The sequence below is a fragment of the Dendrobates tinctorius genome, unplaced genomic scaffold (genome assembly GCF_039654945.1).
Source record: "Dendrobates tinctorius isolate UK_male_01 unplaced genomic scaffold, ASM3965494v1 ptg000120l, whole genome shotgun sequence".
NCBI lineage: Eukaryota > Metazoa > Chordata > Amphibia > Anura > Dendrobatidae > Dendrobates > Dendrobates tinctorius.
The window spans coordinates 39,067,693-39,086,566 of record NW_027361788.1 but is presented as its reverse complement, the minus strand read 5'-3'; the positions used below and the strand labels follow the sequence as shown (position 1 = coordinate 39,086,566).

General features: G+C 46.1%; 1 protein-coding gene across 4 annotated transcripts in view; it reads left to right on the top strand.

The window, feature by feature from the left end:
- The window catches only part of LOC141046640 (uncharacterized), a 445,193-nt gene that overhangs the window by 139,907 nt on the left and 286,412 nt on the right, over positions 1-18,874 (top strand). The window contains exon 1 of one of the 4 annotated variants that reach the window (XM_073541184.1): positions 14,987-15,106. The exons of the other annotated variants lie outside the window; for them this stretch is intronic. Coding sequence (XP_073397285.1) covers positions 14,995-15,106 — 112 coding nt within the window. The 5' untranslated portion in view covers positions 14,987-14,994. Of the gene's footprint in view, positions 1-14,986; positions 15,107-18,874 lie in introns of those variants that run through there. 4 annotated transcript variants of the gene reach the window in all.

Sequence of the window (18,874 nt, the reverse complement as noted above, 5' to 3'; positions counted from 1 at the left end):
CCCAAACAGTGTTTTACCCCCTCATATGGGGTATCAGCCTACTCAGGACAATTTGCAAAACAACTTTTGGGGTCCTATTTCTCCTGTTGCCCTTAGGAAAATAAAAATTTTGGGGCAAAAATATCATTTTTGTGGAAAAAAATTTTTTTTTCATTTTCACGCCTGGGCGTTATAAACTTCTGTGAAGCACTTGGGGGTTCAAAGTTCTCACCACACATCTAGATAAGTTCCTTGGGGGGTCTAGTTTCCAAAATGGGGTCAATTGTGGGGGGTTTCCACTGTTTTGGTACATCAGGGGCTTTCCAAACGCGACATGGTGTCCGATCTCAATTCCAGCCAAAAAAGTCAAATGGCGCTGCTTCCCTTCTGAGCTCTGCCATGTGCCCAAATAGTCATTTACACCCACATATGGGGTATCAGCGTACTCAGGACCAATTGCACAATAACTTTTAGGGTCCTGTTACCCTTGGGAAAATAAAAATTGGGGGTGAAAAGATCATTTTGTGGAAAAAATATGATTTTTTAATTGTACCGCTGTACATTATAAACTTCTGTGAAGCCCTTGTGGGTTCAAAGTTCTCACCACATATCTAGATAAGTTCCTTAGGGGGTCTAGTTTAAAAAATGGGGTCACTTGTGGGGGTTTCCACTGTTTAGGTACATCAGGGGCTCTCCAAACGCGACATGGCGTCCGATCAGAATTCCAGCCAATTTTGCATTGAAAAAGTCAAACGGCGCTCCTTCCCTTCTGAGCTCTGCCATGCGCCGAAACAGTGGTTCCCCCCCACATATCAGGTATCAGCGTGCTCAGGACAAATTGCACAATAATTTTTGCAGTCCAATTTCTCCTGTTGCACTTGGTAAAATAAAAAAAATTGAACCTGAAGTAATTTTTTTTGTGAAAAAAAGTTAAATGTTAATTTTTTTTAAATATTCAAAAAATTCCTGTGACGCACCTGAAGGGTTAATAAACTCCTTGAATGTGGTTTTAAGCACCTTAAGGGGTGCAGTTTTTAGAATGGTGTCACTTTTGGGTATTTTCTATCATATAGACCCCTCAAGGTGGCTTCAAATGTGATGTGGTCCGTAAAAATAAAATGGTGTTGCAAAAATGAGAGATCGCTGGTCGACTTTTAACCCTTATATCTTACTAACAAATAAAAATTTTGGTTCCAAAATTGTGCTGATGTAAAGTAAACATGTGGCAAATGTTACTTATTAACTTTTTTGTGTGCCATATCTCTGTGATTTAAGGGCATAAAAATTCAAAGTTGGAAAATTGCGGAATTTTCAAAATTTTCGCCAAATTTCCGTTTTTCCTCACAAATAAACGCAAGTTATATGAATGAAATTTTACCACTAACATGAAGTACAATATGTCACAAGAAACTAATGTCAGAATCACCGGGATCCATGGAAGCGTTTCAGAGTTATTACCTCATTAAGGGACAGTGGTCAGAATTGTAAAAATTGGCCCGGGAGTTAACGTGCAAACCACCCTTGGTAGTGAAGGGGTTAAGGGTAATTTTTTTTTATTTGATATCCTGAACAACTGCTTTTAAAATAATCCACTAGTATTAAAATGAAAAGGAGCGCTATAAATGTGCATGCTCTCAGTTCCTACTGCATGTAGTCATTATGCCATTATCAAAGTAGCACAGAACCCAAAACAGTCCAGGTTCTATACTGATTAACATGCTCTGTAACTTGCCAGCCACTCTTTTGAGTGGGAAGTTCATTTTTTTTATTTAAGCATTATACCAGCACTATACGAGTTGGAACTTCCTTTCCCTTCCACTTTCCAATGATTGCCTGCCTTGAACTGAAACCCTGGCTTTCTGTTATGCCTGTATGCAATTGGACAGACAGGAGAGCAGGAGCAAAGAAAAAAGAATTCATCCTCACTTCCTGTAGAATGACAAAATCTCCCCACACTTCCTATATACAACAAAGATTTAACCCCCATTTCATTTAATCCATCTTGGTGTCCCTACTGATAGAGATAAATTACATTTGACAAAAAGAAGTGGACAGCAAGTTACCGAGAAGGTTAAGACTTACTGGCGTGCACTTTGGAGTGATTTTTGAGGTGTAATAATTCTTACATAAAGTAATTTGAACATTGTCTATATATCACATCTTCTATGGAAATAAAAGTACAGAGACCAGTTAATTTTGCCCACTTTATAAAACGGGTCGGTTTGCTGGATTATGGAAACATCAGACTATTATTACATTGTTTCCTCAAAAATAAGCCATGGTCATATTTTTTGCTCCGAAAGATGTTTTTTTTTTCCATGAACAACAATCACATTTATTCTTCAACAAAAATAACAACATGTATTCAAATATAATCATGTGACCACACACTGCACATATATATAAATGTATAAAAACACACACATGTATATATACACTTGCACACACACTCTGCATATATACATGTACAGTAGATACACACATTGCACATACACACACGTGTATATACATACACTGCACATATGTGGTTGAGATGCTGGGGAGAAAAACAAGTGCAAAATCGGGTCTTAGTTGGTAACAAGACCAGGTTAAAATAGGGGAGTATTCCATTCACCTGATGAAGCTGCACATTTGCAACATATTGTATGCATAAAACAGCTGCTGCAATACACAGGTCGAAAGACTGAAGAAATTGTCGATCCACATTAGATGTGTCTGTACCTGCGCTGCTAATGATAAAGATTCCAGGATATTGAGAAGATCCTTGAAAAAGTTTTATTTGGACAGGTTTTAACGTCAATGTATTTCAAAGTCACACACAACTTCTTGCTCAGGACAAAACTAATGTGGTTTAGATTTTGTCCTGAGGAAGAAGGCTTGTGTGACTTTGAAACGCGTTGACAGACACATCTTACCTGAATCAACTTACACTGCACATACTGTACATACATGTGTATATGCATACACTGCACATACATACATGTGTATATACACACACAATGCACTTACATACACGTGTATATAAACACAAACTGCACATACATACATACATGTGTATACACACACACTGATCATACATGTGGTACACTCCAGCCTTCCCACTCATCAATTCCTCTAGACTCCTGTAAAAGGACCTTTTTGTTCATATGACTGTGTTGTCACTTCAGCTCCTTTAGGAGTCTGAACCTCAGAACAGAAACGCTTGGGGTCATGAGTAGAGTTGAGAGACTTTTGGTTTTTTAGGGTCGCGTTTCGTTTCGTGAAACCCGACTTTTCCAAAAGTCGGGTCGAGCAAGATCGTCCGATTATAGGGAAAAGTCGGGGTCATACCGAAACACGAAACCCAATGTAAGTCAATGGGGAATAAAAGTCGGCAGTGAGAGGAGGACAGGAAACACACCAACAGTGCCCATTTGAATGCCAAAAGCATCAATTCTTGTTACTTAAGCTTGTCAACCTTAATTAACTTCATAATACAAGTTACGCACTGAAAAATGGGGGTTATTTGGCTAAAGTTGTGGGGGGGGAGGGCTGGCTCCAGGTTTTCATGTGCCCTGGGAGAAAGAGCGCCCCTTTAACACATACCACAACTCATCATGCTCCGATACGGCAGAGAAATAGCGGTATAGTACAATGAAAAATACTTCACTTTTTACATCTCATGACGAGGCCCATCTATTTCTCCATACAGAATCATTGGTCCCATATAATGTTTGAAACAGTATATGATGAGCTCCACATAATGCTACAGTATATGTTGGTCCCCATGGATGAAGCTCCACTGTCTTATGGGCCCAAATAATGCTCCAAACATAATGGGCCCCATTTCTAATGCTCTAGTGTATAATGGGCCCTGTAAATGCTGCTCCAGTGTCTGATGTCCACCTTTGGAATGTTCCAGTGTATGGTGGGCCCCATCTATCATTCTCCAGAGTATAGTGCTCCCCAAAAATTGCTGTCCCAACATTGAAAACAATCAAATAAGTCTCCTCGCTAGGGAATCCCTGTACTTGTCTGGACTCCTCGTCGTCCCCATCTTCCATCTCACTGCACAGTATTTCAACTTTGCAAGTGCTGTGATCCTGAGCAAGCAGGGGGGGCCCACTCGTTGGCGACGGCACTGGCACAGGGCCCCTGATAGTACGGTGGTGTGTCTGATGGCGGGTGGGCCGAACCTGCACTTTCATCTGCAGCTTCCTCTTTGTCACCGTGTAAGATAGAACTGTATATGGGAAGGGTAACCTGAGTTTCATCAGGGTCAGATTCAGGCCGTGTAGCGTGCGAGGGGAATGTAGTGGTCTGGGTCAATGTACCAGCAGATTCATCGAGCAGTGGCTGGGCATCAGTGCACTTGTGTCGCCCCCAGGAGTACGGTCGCCACAGTGGCATTACCTTCTTCCTAGGGAGTGTGATGTCATGCTTGGGAGCAACGAACGATCTCTCTAGCAGGTTAACTGATTGGGCGGCGTTATTCCCACGAGTCATGACCCTCCAAACAGCGTTCATGAAGGCAAAGTGTTTATTTTACGTGGGCAGTATGGTTGCAAAGCTGAACCTTAAAGGAATGTCCAGAAGGGCACCACCAGGAGTGGAGCCTACGGTTAAATTCGACTCCACCTGGGAAACCTCAACCATGCCAGCTACAGAACAGATGCACACATTGCAAGCTTAATTCCGTTAACGAACGAGACTCCGTCATGCCCATGCGGTCCGAGTCCGGCTTACTAGAGGGACACGTGAGGCTCTGGCACATGAGATTGGCCAATAACTGGTGTGTCATGCCCTTACATGTCCGTGGCTGCATGTGCGCTACACTGAAAAGGCCAGTGTTTGTCGCTTACAGGTGCAGATAACCCGCTGAACAACGTTAGTGATGGGGATCACTGATTACAATTATTACCCGCGAACAATGATTTCCCAGTAAGTGCAGGTCAACCGCAGTTCCGGAATTAGGCCTAGCCGTCATTCCTGAAAAAATGAAAAACTTACGTATGCAAACCACAGGTGCTGTAGCTTGCTTAACAGCTCGCCAGCCGTTCTCACGCCCAGTATGGATTACACGTGATTGCACAAAGGTGAGAAAGGGTACCGTATCCCCAGATAACATGTATGGATAGCGTACACATTCAAAATATATGTCTATACATCAGGAGGCAGGCTCAGACGGTGTTAGGCCCAGTATGGATTGCACGTGATTGCACAAAGGTTAGAAAGGGTACCGTATCCCCAGATAACATGTATGGATAGCGTACACATTCAAAATATATGTCTATACATCAGGAGGCAGGCTCAGACGGTGTTAGGCACAGTATGGATTGCACGTGATTGCACAAAGGTTAGAAAGAGTACCGTATCCCCAGATAACTTGTATGGATAGCGTACACATTCAAAATATATGTCTATACATCAGGAGGCAGGCTCAGACGGTGTTAGGCCCAGTATGGATTGCACGTGATTGCACAAAGGTTAGAAAGGGTACCGTATCCCCAGATAACATGTATGGATAGCGTACACATTCAAAATATATGTCTATACATCAGGAGGCAGGCTCAGACGGTGTTAGGCCCAGTATGGATTGCACGTGATTGCACAAAGGTTAGAAAGGGTACCGTATCCCCAGTAACATGTATGGATAGCGTACACATTCAAAATATATGTCTATACATCAGGAGGCAGGCTCAGACGGTGTTAGGCCCAGTATGGATTGCACGTGATTGCACAAAGGTGAGAAAGGGTACCGTATCCCCAGATAACATGTATGGATAGCGTACACATTCAAAATATATGTCTCAGGAGGCAGGCTCAGATGGTGTTAGGCCCAGTATGGATTGCACGTGATTGCACAAAGGTTAGAAAGGGTACCGTATCCCCAGTAACATGTATGGATAGCGTACACATTCAAAATATATGTCTATACATCAGGAGGCAGGCTCAAACGGTGTCAGGCACAGTATGGATTTGACGGCCCAGACTACACAGCGGAGGAGCAGGGAGAGGTAAAGATTGCAAATGCTGGGGCCCTGCCCAAGCAAGGGGGGCCCACTCGTGGGCGTCGGTACTGGCACTGGGCCCCTCAGAGTACGGCGGTGTGTCTGACGGCGGGTGTGCACCACCACCGTCAGAGACACTTGATTGCACTATGAGGGACCCTGTGCCAGTGCCCGCGCCCAAGAGTCGGCCTACCCACCTGTCCAGGGCAACGGCACTCGCACGGTGTCGTGCGCTAGGTGGTGACCCCGGCCATGGGGGGGGAGGCAGCACAGTTAGGGAGTTTTAGAAAGTGGCATATGTTGATGTTGGACATTCAGCTGATGCAAAAGGTGAAATAGGTCAAGTCCTAGGAAGAGGTGGACCAAAGCAAGCCATTTTTCTGTCACCCTATGTGTCATCAGGGGAAGGTGGGACAAAATCCTTGGAAACCCATGCGTGGTTCATTTTAATGAAGGTTAGATCATCCACATTTTGGGTTGACAGACGGGTCCTTTTTTCTGTCAGGATTGATCCAGCTGCACTGAAGACTCTTTCCGATAGCACACTTGCAGCTGGGCAAGCGAGCTCCTGTAAGGCATATTGTGCCAATTCAGGCCAGGTGTCCAGTTTAGCGGCCCAATAGTCAAAGGGGAATGACCTGTGTGGGAGAACATCGATATGGGAGGAAAAGTAGTTTGTAACCATAGTTGACAACTGCTGTCTCCTGTCACTTTCCATCGATGCAGTATTACCAGTTGTGTGAGCGGTACTTGAAAAATCAGTCCACAACATTGTCATGAAACCCCTGTCTCCAACGCCACTTCTGCTGTGTGCACCACGAACACCTCTGCCAAGCTGACCCCGGCCCGTACGGCTCGTGTGAGAACCATCACCGCTGCTGTGTGCTGGGAATGCCTCAAGCAACCGATTTACCAGAGTTGCTTGTTTATTAGCCAATATTAGGTCAAGGTTCTCCTGTGGCATGATGTTTTGTAATTTGCCTTTATAGCGTGGATCCAGGATGCTGGCCAACCAGTAGTCGTCATCGTTCATCATTTTGGCAATGCGGGGGTCCCTTTTTAGGATCTGCAAGGCATAATCTGACATGTGGGCCAATGTTCCCGGTGTCAATGATGCACTGCGAGTGCTGGTTGGAGGAGCACTTTCTGGCAAATCCACATCCCTCCAGTCACGCACAAACCCTGTACCAGACCTTGCCTCGCCAACATTTTCACTTGCCCCACGAAATGCATCCTCCTCCCCTAAGTAATCATCCCCATCATCCTCCTCCTCCTCCTCTTCTTCCTCCACCTCGTCCAGGAGAGGTCCCTGAGCAGACAATGGCTGAATGTCATCAAGGATTCCCTCCTCCTCTTCCTCCTCATCAACATTGGCTGCAGAAGCCTGCTCCTTAAGGTGCGTCAAAGTTTGCATGAGCAGACGCATAAGTGGGATGCTCATGCTTAGGATGGCGTCGTCTGCGCTTACCAGCCGTGTGCATTCCTCAAAACACTGAAGGACTTTACAGAGGTCTTTCAGCTTCGACCACTGCACACCTGTCAACTCCATGTCTGCTCTCAAAGTGCCTGGCCATGTATCCTCCCACAAATGCATTATGGCCTGCCTCTGCTCGCACAGCCGCTCCACCATGTGCAGGGTGGAGTTCCACCTTGTTGCAATGTCGATAATGAGGCGGTGGTTGGGAAGGTGGAGCAATCGCTGCAGCTTCTGCATACGAACGGAGTGTACAGGCGACCGGCGGATGTGCGCGCACAGTCTTCGCACCTTCTGGAGCAGGGCTGTTAACTCCGGATAATTTTTGAGGAAGCACTGCACCACCAGGTTCAAGGTGTGAGCCAAGCAAGGTATGTGGCTGAGTTTTGAAAGGGCTATGGCTGCCACAAAATTACGGCCGTTATCACTACCTTGCCTGCCTCAAGATGTACACTGCCCAGCCATGACTCAGTTTGTCGCTTCAAGTACTCAGCCAGCACCTCGGCGGTGTGTCTGTCGCCCAAACACATCATCTGCAACACAGCCTGCTGACGCTTTCCACTAGCTGCTCGATAGGGGGACACCTCGTGTGCAACAGTGGCAGCTGCAGATGGAGTGCTCGTACGACTGCGCTCTGTGGACGAGCTTTCGCTTCTGGAGGAGGAGGAGGAGGAGGAGGGTCGAACGCCTACAGCCAACTGTTTCCTATACCGTGGGCTAGGCAGCACTGTCCCACCACCGCTGTCCCCTGTGGACCCTGCATCCACCACATTAACCCAGTGCGCAGTGATGGACACGTAACGGCCCTGGCCATGCCGACTGGACCATGCATCAGTTGTGAGGTGCACCTTTCCGCTCACTGACTGCTTGAGTGCATGGACAATGCGGTCTTTCACATGATGGTGGAGGGCTGGGATGGCTTTGCGAGAGAAGAAGTGGCGACTGGGTAGGTCATAGCGTGGTACTGCATAGGCCATGAGTTCACGGAAAGCTGCGCTTTCCACCAACCGAAAGGGCATCATCTCAAACGAGATTAGTTTGGCAATGTGGGCGTTCAAACCCAGTGTACGCGGATGAGAGACTGAGTACTTTCTTGACCTACTCATAGTGTCTGGGAGGGTGAGCTGGACTTGAGAGCTGCATATGGTGGAAGTAGCGGTGGACAGGGCGGACTGAGAGAGGGTTGATGATGGTGATGGAGTTGGTGTTCTTTCTGATGGTCTAGAATCAGTCTTTCGTTGATATAACAGTGGGATTCCCTGACTGCTGTGGCCTTGCAACGACACCTCAACATTTGCTGCTGTGCTAACCGGTGGGCTTACAGTGGGGGAAACAATGTAGCGTTGCTGACTACCTTCGTTGTGATCAGTTGCACATGTGGCACTTGAGGTTTGGTGTTGTGTCCACGCTTGCAAGTGCATGGTGTTTAAATGTCTAAGCATGCAACTGGTATTCAAATTTTTCAGATTTTTCCCTCGGCTAAAGGTCTTTGCGCACTTCTTACAGATAACCTTGGCCTGATCATGAGGATTTTGTTCAAAAAAGTGCCACACTGCACTCTTCCTACTTTGGCAGACATTTTGCGGCCTAGCACGCTGTGATCTTTTGACCCTCTGGACAAGCTGTCCAGCAACTCTTTTAATTTTTGGAACCTGTCTTTGGAGTGCTCCGGGCCTGCCAGATAACAGCTGTTGCGATGTCGATGTCTGCTGTGGATGCTCCTCATCTGAGCTATTGGAAGCAGCACCCTCTTCCCCCAATGGATGCCAATCTGGGTCAACAACTGGGTCATCCATCACCTCCTCTTCAATGTCATGTGCACCTTCCTCTGTGTCACCGTGTATGGTGGTATAGTGTGCGGGAAGGGGCACCTGAGTCTCATCAGGGTCAGAATCTGGCTCTGTACACTGCGAGGACAATGTAGTGCTCTGAGTGAATGTACCAGCAGAATCATCCATCAGCGGCTGTGCATCAGTGCACTCCATGTCAGATTCATCTTGGCCTGGGTAATTCACCATTTGACTTGATAATCCAGGCATGGTATGTGAAAACAGCTCCATGGAGTAATCAGTAGTATGGCCTGCGTCATCCTTCAATCTTGGTTGGGGTGAAGGACACAAGGAAAGGTGTGGTTCATGAACATGAGCCTCCAATGACGACTCAGTGCTTTTACTTTTTACAACTGAAGAAGAGGAGGCGATAGAGCTGGAGGCTGAGTCAGCAATGTAAGACAAAACTTTTTCCTGATGCTCTGGCTTTAAAAGCGGTTTGCCAACTCCTAGAAAACTAAGCCTTCGAAGCCTTATGGAGCCAGACGATGACGCAGGCTCAAAAACTCCTGCATTCGGTCCTATTTTGCTCTTGCCACTACCATCAGATCCACCACCAACACCATCATTACCAGCTGCCAACCCCCGCCTAATTCCACGGCCTCTTCCACCAGCCTTCCTCATTTTTGGTAGAAATGTAGACAAAATCCAACAAACTATATAGTAATGTAAAACAAGGTACAAGGTGTCTATAGGACAGGGGAGATTTTGAATTTCTGCTCACACTAGTGGACACTGGACACTTTTGGATTGTGTGAGGCCCACTGAATATCTGAGCGGTATGTCACAGGCTCGATGGCACAGCTGTGACCAAAGTGACTAGAGGATAAGTGAGATTTTGAATTTCTGCTCACACTAGTGGACACTGGACACTTTTGGATTGTGTGAGGCCCACTGAATATCTGAGCGCTATGTCACAGGCTCGATGGCACAGCTGTGACCAAAGTGACTAGAGGATAAGTGAGATTTTGAATTTCTGTAGACACTTGTGGACACTGGACACTTTTGGATTGTGTGAGGCCCACTGAATATCTGAGCGCTATGTCACAGGCTCGATGGCACAGCTGTGACCAAAGTGACTAGAGGATAAGTGAGATTTTGAATTTCTGCAGACACTTGTGGACACTGGACACTTTTGGATTGTGTGAGGCCCACTGAATATCTGAGCGCTATGTCACAGGCTCGATGGCACAGCTGTGACCAAAGTGACTAGAGGATAAGTGAGATTTTGAATTTCTGCTCACACTAGTGGACACTGGACACTTTTGGATTGTGTGAGGCCCACTGAATATCTGAGCGCTATGTCACAGGCTCGATGGCACAGCTGTGACCAAAGTGACTAGAGGATAAGTGAGATTTTGAATTTCTGCAGACACTTGTGGACACTGGACACTTTTGGATTGTGTGAGGCCCACTGAATATCTGAGCGCTATGTCACAGGCTCGATGGCACAGCTGTGACCAAAGTGACTAGAGGATAAGTGAGATTTTGAATTTCTGCAGACACTGGACACTTTTGGATTGTGTGAGGCCCACTGAATATCTGAGCGCTATGTCACAGGCTCGATGGCACAGCTGTGACCAAAGTGACTAGAGGATAAGTGAGATTTTGAATTTCTGCAGACACTGGACACTTTTGGATTGTGTGAGGCCCACTGAATATCACAGCGCTATGTCACAGGCAGAAATTGGCTAGTGTATCACAAACTACAAGGTGTATGTAGAATTGGGCAGAGTAGGAATCTCCCTAGAGTGCAGGTCTGTAAGAACGGAACATGTCCTCGACTTATTCTCACAGAGTGACACAGATAGCTTCATTGTGGCTGTGATAACAGCCGTTACACGGTACTGTGTGAGGAGTGTACACCGCTGTATGGTGTGAAAACATGCACGCTCAGTACCTCAGCAGGACAAAAAAAAAAAATTGGGATTGCTTTTAAAAAAGCAGTTTACAGAGCAGTGGGTAAACAGCAATGCAGCTGTCAGGAAGCCTTAGAAGGCAGCCCAACAACCAACACCACTGATACACCACAATATAGCCTCCCCTTGCACTGCACACACAGTGACTGGTGTGTTGTACAGGCACAATCGCTAGCAGCAGAAGCAGTTTTTTTTCTTCTTCCCTGCCTAACACTCTCCCTACAGAATCAGCAGCAACCTCTCCCTATGCTAAGATCGGCAGAAGTAAGATGGCGGTCGGCGTGCACGCCCTTTTATACCCCCTGTGACGCCCACCAAAGCAAGCCAATCACTTGCATGCCCTTCTGAAAGATGGTGGTGACCTGTGCCTATGTCATCACGTTGCCCACAGTGTCCGTGGATCCTGATTGGCTGAAAAAGAGCGCAAAACAAACTTTTGAAACGCGACTTTGGCGCGTAAGTCGCCGACCTCGTGGCCGACCTCATCCTAGGGTCGGGTTTCGTTTCATGAAACCCGACTTTGCCAAAAGTCGGCGACTTTTGAAATTTTTCGACCCGTTTCGCTCAACTCTAGTCATGAGCAATTGCAGAGTTTGCTCCCCCTCCGACCCTGACTGCAACTAGGACTTATTTTTGGAGTAGGGTATTTCAAACATGCTCAAAAAATCCTGTAAAATCATGCTAGGGCTTATTTTTGGGGTAGGTCTTATTTTCTGAAACGCACGGTACATATTTATAACTAGCTGAAGAGCCCGGCGCTGCCCGGGCATAGTAACTAACTGTGGTTAGTTATAGCAAATTATAATTATCCTCCATCCCATAGTCCCGTGCCCATATACCCATCATACATATCCACCATCCCATAGTCCCATGCCCATATACCCATCATACATATCCTCCATCCCATAGTCCCATGCCCATATACCCATCACACATCCTCCATCCCATAGTCCCATGCCCATATACCCATCATACATATCCTCCATCCCATAGTCGAGTGCCCATATACCATCACACATCCTCCATCCATAGTCTCGTGCCCATATGCCCATCACACATATCCACCATCCCATAGTCCCGTGTCTATATACCCATCATACATATTCTCCATCCCATAGTCCCGTGCCCATATACCCATCATACATATCCTCCATCCCATAGGCCCATGCCCATATACCCATCATACATATCCACCATCTCATAGTCCCGTGCCCATATACCCATCATACATATCCTCCATCCCATAGTCCCATGCCCATATACCCATCATACATATCCTCCATCCCATAGTCCCATGCCCATATACCCATCATACATATCCTCCATCCCATAGTCCCGTTCCCATATACCCATCATACATATCCTCCATCCCGTAGTCCCGTGCCCATATACCCGTCATACATATCCTCCATCCCATAGTCCCGTGCCCATATACCCATCATACATATCCTCCATCCCACAGTCCCGTTCCCATATACCCATCATACATATCCTCCATCCCATAGTCCCGTGCCCATATACCCATCATACATATCCACCATCCCATAGGCCCATGCCCATATACCCATCATACATATCCTCCATCCCATAGTTGAGTGCCCATATACCCATCACACATCCTCCATCCTATAGTCTCGTGCCCATATACCCATCACACATCCTCCATCTCACAGTCCCATGCCCATATACCCATCATACATATTCTCCATCCCATAGTCCCGTGCCCATATACCCATTATACATCCTTCATCTATTTATAATATCTGGCTGGCTTGGTGAATGACGTATTTCATCTATTTCTCCACATAGATTTGTCTGGCGCCTTATTACATCACTTTCCCATACTAACTTGTACTATTACCTGGACTATAATCCTGTCATGTTAATGCTCTGGGCCCTCATTTTATGAAACGCTTTTCAACACCACTCTTAAACACCGCCTGTTGCCACTTTAGGTGCCCTGCGCTGTCCGCAGATCTGCATTAAAGCATTAACTGCTGGAATTATTTTCTTATGACGTTGTAAAGATTCAAAACTTACATGGCACTTTGGAAAAAAAAATTCCTGACAAGAAGAATTCATTTTTTTAAGGTCATTTCATGTTTTCGGATAGACAACTGGTGAGCCCTGCAGCTTTTCAGTGAGAGGTGATGTGAGAGGTAATCAGGGAGAGGGGTGGGATGGATGTTTGGAAAATGGGCGCCTGCAGCATCGAGCTCTCAGCATTGATTTACAGTGGGAGATGTGGCGACTGGCGAGCAATAAATCCTTTGTCTTATGCTAGAGGGATTCCCTCTCCATGCCCTAAGTAACATTATCTCACATTATTGTATGTATAGGGCAGGTGGTGACACGTTGGCCAGAATCTGAACGTGAGACAATACATATAGTACAGTAAATGTCTATCTACATGGACAAACAGTATATATGTGTGTACATACCATATGTGAAACCTATGCAGCTGCTCAAGGGCCCAGTAATTAAGGAACTCAAATGCCCTTTTAATAGGGATTGTCCAGAACATATTGGTATATATTAACTTGCTATGAACCTGTTCTACGCCTGGGTGGCGAGCATTTTTATTGGCATATGGTCTCCCATCCTGGTATGTGCTGCCCCCCTCCTATCCTGGTATGCATGGCATCCCTTCATCCCTATCCTGCTGTGCATGGCCCCCTCATCCCTATAATGGTATGCATGGCCCCCTCACCCCCGAATCCTAGTATGCATGGCACCCCATTCTTCATCCTGGTATGCATGGTCCTCTCACCCCCAATCCTGGTATGCATGCTACCCCTCACCCCCTTATGTTGATATGTACAGTTAGGTCCATGTATATTTGGACAGAGACAACATTTTTCTAATTTTGGTTCTAGACATTACCACAATGAATTTTAAACAAAACAATTCAGATGCAGTTGAAGTTCAGACTTTCAGCTTTCATTTGAGAGTGTCCACATTAAAATTGGATGAAGGGTTTAGGAGTTTCAGCTCCTTAGCATGTGCCACCCTGTTTTTAAAGGGGCCAAAAGTAATTGGACAGATTAAATAATTGTCAATAAAATGTTCATTTCTAGTACTTGGTTGAAAACTCAATGGTCCTGGGTTCGAATCCTACCAAGGGCAACATCTGCAAGGAGTTTGTATGTTCTCCCCGTGTTTGCGTGGGTTTCCTCCGGGCACTCCGGTTTCCTCCCACACTCCAAAGACATACTGATAGGGAATTTAGATTGTGAGCCCCATCGGGGACAGTGATGAAAATGTGTGCAAACTGTGAAGCGCTGCGGAATATGTTAGCACTATATAAAAAAAAATAAATAAAACAAAGAACATGCACTGGCCCTTTAAGAGGGCAGGACCGCGCACTCTAAGCACAGTGCCCAGGGATTTGCAAGCAGTGTGCAGACCCCAGGTAGTAGCAGCAGGAGTGCAGGGCCATGGCTGTGAGCGAGTTGGCGTCTCTGCCGGGGGAGGGAGACAGAGTGCATTACACATAGCAAAGTGTGAAATTCAAAATATAATCATTTTGTTTAGGAACAAAATTTTGTACTGATTGTCCTAATAAATCTGGAGGGATGCTGTTACGATCCATTTTTGAATTTGTGACCGCTCTGGCTCTACTTTAATTTAAACATTGTTTTTTGCTTTCATGCGAGCAAAGGGTTAATGTCATTTGTCCTTGCTGCAAGCTGCTGAGTTGCTAGATCAGCTGATGTGGGTGGTGACCACTCCCACCATCCTTTAAATAGTCACAGGACGCATCAGCTGACTATTGGTGATAGAGTTTTCTATGTATGCCAGCCATGGAGTTGCTGCTCTCTGGTGTCAGTGCTGAATCTGCTATTTCTGTGGAGTTCAGGGTCCTGCTTCCGTATCCTCTGCGTTGTGGAGCTTGGCAGCGGAGCCTGGAGCTAAGTAGCTTGCTTATTTACCTTGTCTGTTTCGCGCTTGTCACTTTCCCTGTGTATGTACCATCCGTAATTGGATTACCCTCCCAGGGCTGTGGGGTACTCGGTACCGGGCCGGTGTCAGGGGAATGTGTCACAGCAGTGGTGACCCGGTCCGTGGCCCTGGGCGCCCAAGTAATGGCGGAATGTATTTGTAGTTAATGGAATGGAATAGTTCGTGACGCCACCTGTGGTGCTTGGCAAGGGAGGTGTTAAGCCGACGCTGCAGACAGATCCTCTGGGACAGATGGTAGGATGCAGCAGTGGTGGTATAGCCCTCCACAGGCAGGGCTGATGTCCCAGGGCAGTGTAGTTGTAATGGTTGTGGAAAGGTGCAGGCAGTGTAAAGAATGGTACCCAGATGTAGCGGTGCTGAACAGGTTGGCGCAGGAATGAATGGAGGACACCGAGGCTTGCAGTTCCAAAGCTTTACTCACAGTCTGCGGTACACAAGGGTGCCTGCCTCCGGGCCGTGTCCTCCGGGTCAGAGATTCAGCCAACCTCCAGGCCAGATGGAAAGCTCCTCTCCAACACTCCGCCAACATGTACCTTTCCTGAATGACTCCTATATTGCGCCTTAAAATGTGAAGATCTCCAGTACCGTGGTACTCTGGAATTCCTCCTGTCAGATGTTCCTAACAACTCTACTCGTATGGCAGACAGCTGTAGCCTCTCTCGGGGACCCCTTTCTCCGGAGTCCAGGCTCTCTATTCAATTGCTGTTGTGCCCCAAGTCTTAGTTGGGAGTAGTGCATTTACAGCCAACTACTCCACCGGTGTCTGCTGCAGAACCATAAGTGTCCATACAACCTTGGAGACTGGGCCCCGGCCTTGCGCTGAGAACCTATAGGCAGGGTTCCTCTTCCAACCCACGTCTTCTCTCTGTTCTCCTACTCCTTCGTTCCGTACTGATCCTTCTCTCTCTTATGGAAGCTTAGGTTGCAGTTCTACGTCTTTCTCCTTCTGTTCCTTTCCCGTGCCAGCTGGCTCAGATCACTGAGGCAGCTGCAGCACTCCTTCCTCCATCCCTTCTTCCAGGGATCCCCACTCCTCCCTAGTGGCTTCCTTCCTCATTGACCTTCTGTCAGACTGAACCTCTAATCCTACACTTTCCCACTCTTTTATATATCTAAACTTCACCCACCTCCCAGCACATCCAGTGTTCCATGCAGGGAACCACCAGAGGTGCTCTGCTACTCTCTAAGCACTGAGCTGCAATGTGGTTGTGCAGAACTACCCTGTTGTGTGGGGTGCAAGTGTTGGAGCGCGGAAAGGAGTTCCCACCTTACCTGGACGGTGGAGCACTACTCCTTAGGAGAAGGTGCAGTACCTCTTTGGCGACTGAGCCTCAGGGCCGCCACACAATGGTGATGCTAGCTTCCTTTCCGGCCAGTATACTAGCCAGTGTTTAGTGAGGTGACAGCTAGGGACCAGGTTTGGGAAGCCAAGGGTAAAGACCCGCATAGAAAGTTAGGGGAGCTTAGGGATAGGTACAGGCTAAGTTAAGATGTGCCCCATCCCTCGTTCTCTACTATGAGAACCTTCCTCCCCCTTTTGCCATCCCATTGTTGGGGTTTGTTGCGCCGTCCACTTGACCATCCCTTGTGGTCATGACTGGTACTCTGTTTTGAGATGTAATTATACAATTTTTGTTGCTTGTCGCCACCACTAGGAAGAACTGAATGCACAAGGATTTTTTTTTTATACCTGGCTTTGAACTCTAAGTTTGTATGCAGTTGTAGCTTCAGATAACAATTGACATTCTGCCAACATTTATGTAAGCAATTTAGAGGAAATCAGAGAAACTGGATATAGCTATTTATTTACATTTTATGTATTTTTTGTTATTTGGTTTTATTAAACACCTTATTACAATTATTTGAAATACATTTCACTAGTGGTCGTTTCATCTCGTTTTATATTGCAAAAGGAAAATAGTTACTTTTGTGTGTTCAGTACACTAGGGAGTAGAATAACATTGGTCTTTGTGCCTATTTTCTGCGGCCTTCTAGATAATGTTTACAGTGTTCCCTTTCTACACCAAATGTTTGGCCAGATGTTTAAAGTATGGCCAAGCTGTCAAAATAATAATCTTATGTCCCTATGTAAGGAAGAGGACCAGGATGTGAGTACCTCTGAGACACCGGTTCTGGAACTGCTGAGGCCACGTCCATTGTTGCAGGGGGAGGGTAGGAAAGAGGAGATGGAAAGAACCCATGACCTGAAAGGAGGGGGCGTGGTAACAGAGGGGGGAAGGGGGAGTTTTGCGCGGGAAAAGGGAGAAGGTTGCCGCCGAAGGAGCGAGAGAGCAGGGACCGGCTGCGCGCTGCGGAGCGAGATGAAGCGCAGAGCAGAGACCCAGGACAGGGTCAGTGAGTACTCCCGGGTACCGTTGGGCTCACAGGGAGACGGACGCTGAGTGAAGCAGCACGGTGCAGGTAGTCAGGTGCCGGCGGGTGTACTGAGGGACAAGTGTCAAGTAAGACATCGTGGTGCGTGCATCCACCAGACTTCTGCACAACACAACTGATGGTCCCAACCCCATTTATAAGGCAAGAAATCCCACTTATTAAATCTGACAGGGCACAGCTGTGACGTGAAAACCATTTCCGGTGACTACCTCTTGAAGCTCATCAAGAGAATGCCAAGAGTGTGCAAAGCAGGAATCAAAGGAAAAGGTGGCTACTTTGAAGAACCCAGAATATAAGACATATTTTCAGTTGTTTCACACTTTTTTGTTAATTATATAATTCCACATGTGTTAATTCATAGTTTTGATGCCTTCAGAGTGAATCTACAATTTTCATAGTCATGAAAATAAAGAAAACTCTTTGAATGAGATGGTGTGTCCAAACTTTTGGTCTGTACTGTGTACATATGTGTGTGTATATATATATATATATATATATATATATATATATATATATACACATACATATACATATATATACAGGGTTGCCCATTTATATGGATACACCTAAATAAGATGGGAATGGTTGGTGACCCAGATCGGCACGCAGAATTTGCAGAATGGGCAAAACAAAAATTGGAACAGGACCCTAAGTTTACACAGAATATTATGTTCAGTGATGAGGCAAACTTTTTTGGGTGGACCATTTATATGGATACACCTAAATAAAATGGGAATGGTGACATTTTTCTTGTGTAGGGTGTCTTGCATTAAATCTGCTGCAATGACCCGGGCACTGCATTCACCAGACATCGACACAATTTCTATCCACTCCTCACGTGTTAACCTCTGCAGCATGTCAATGGCTGTAAACAAAGAGAAATTTTTACATAACTCATGAAAGATTAAAGTTACATTAAAACCAAGCACACCATTGTTTTTTTGTGAAATTCTCAATAAGTTTGATGTGTCACATGACCCTCTTCCCATTGAAAAAAATAATGTTGGATCCAAAATGGCCAAGTTCAAAATGGCCACCATGGCCACCAACCATCTTGAAAAGTTTTCCCCCTCCCATATACTAATGTGCCACAAACAGGAAGTTGATATCACCAACCATTCCCATTTTATTTAGGTGTATAATTATAAATTACCCACCCTGTATATTATACATCTGCTATATAATTGTCTAATTCTGTCTGTCTGTAAAGGAAATCCCGCCTCGCTGATTGATCGCGGCCTAACAGCTGCGACCAATCAGCGACAGTCGCTTAGTCGTCGTGGCAACACGGCTGCATCGCTTATTGTACAGACACATTACAGCCAT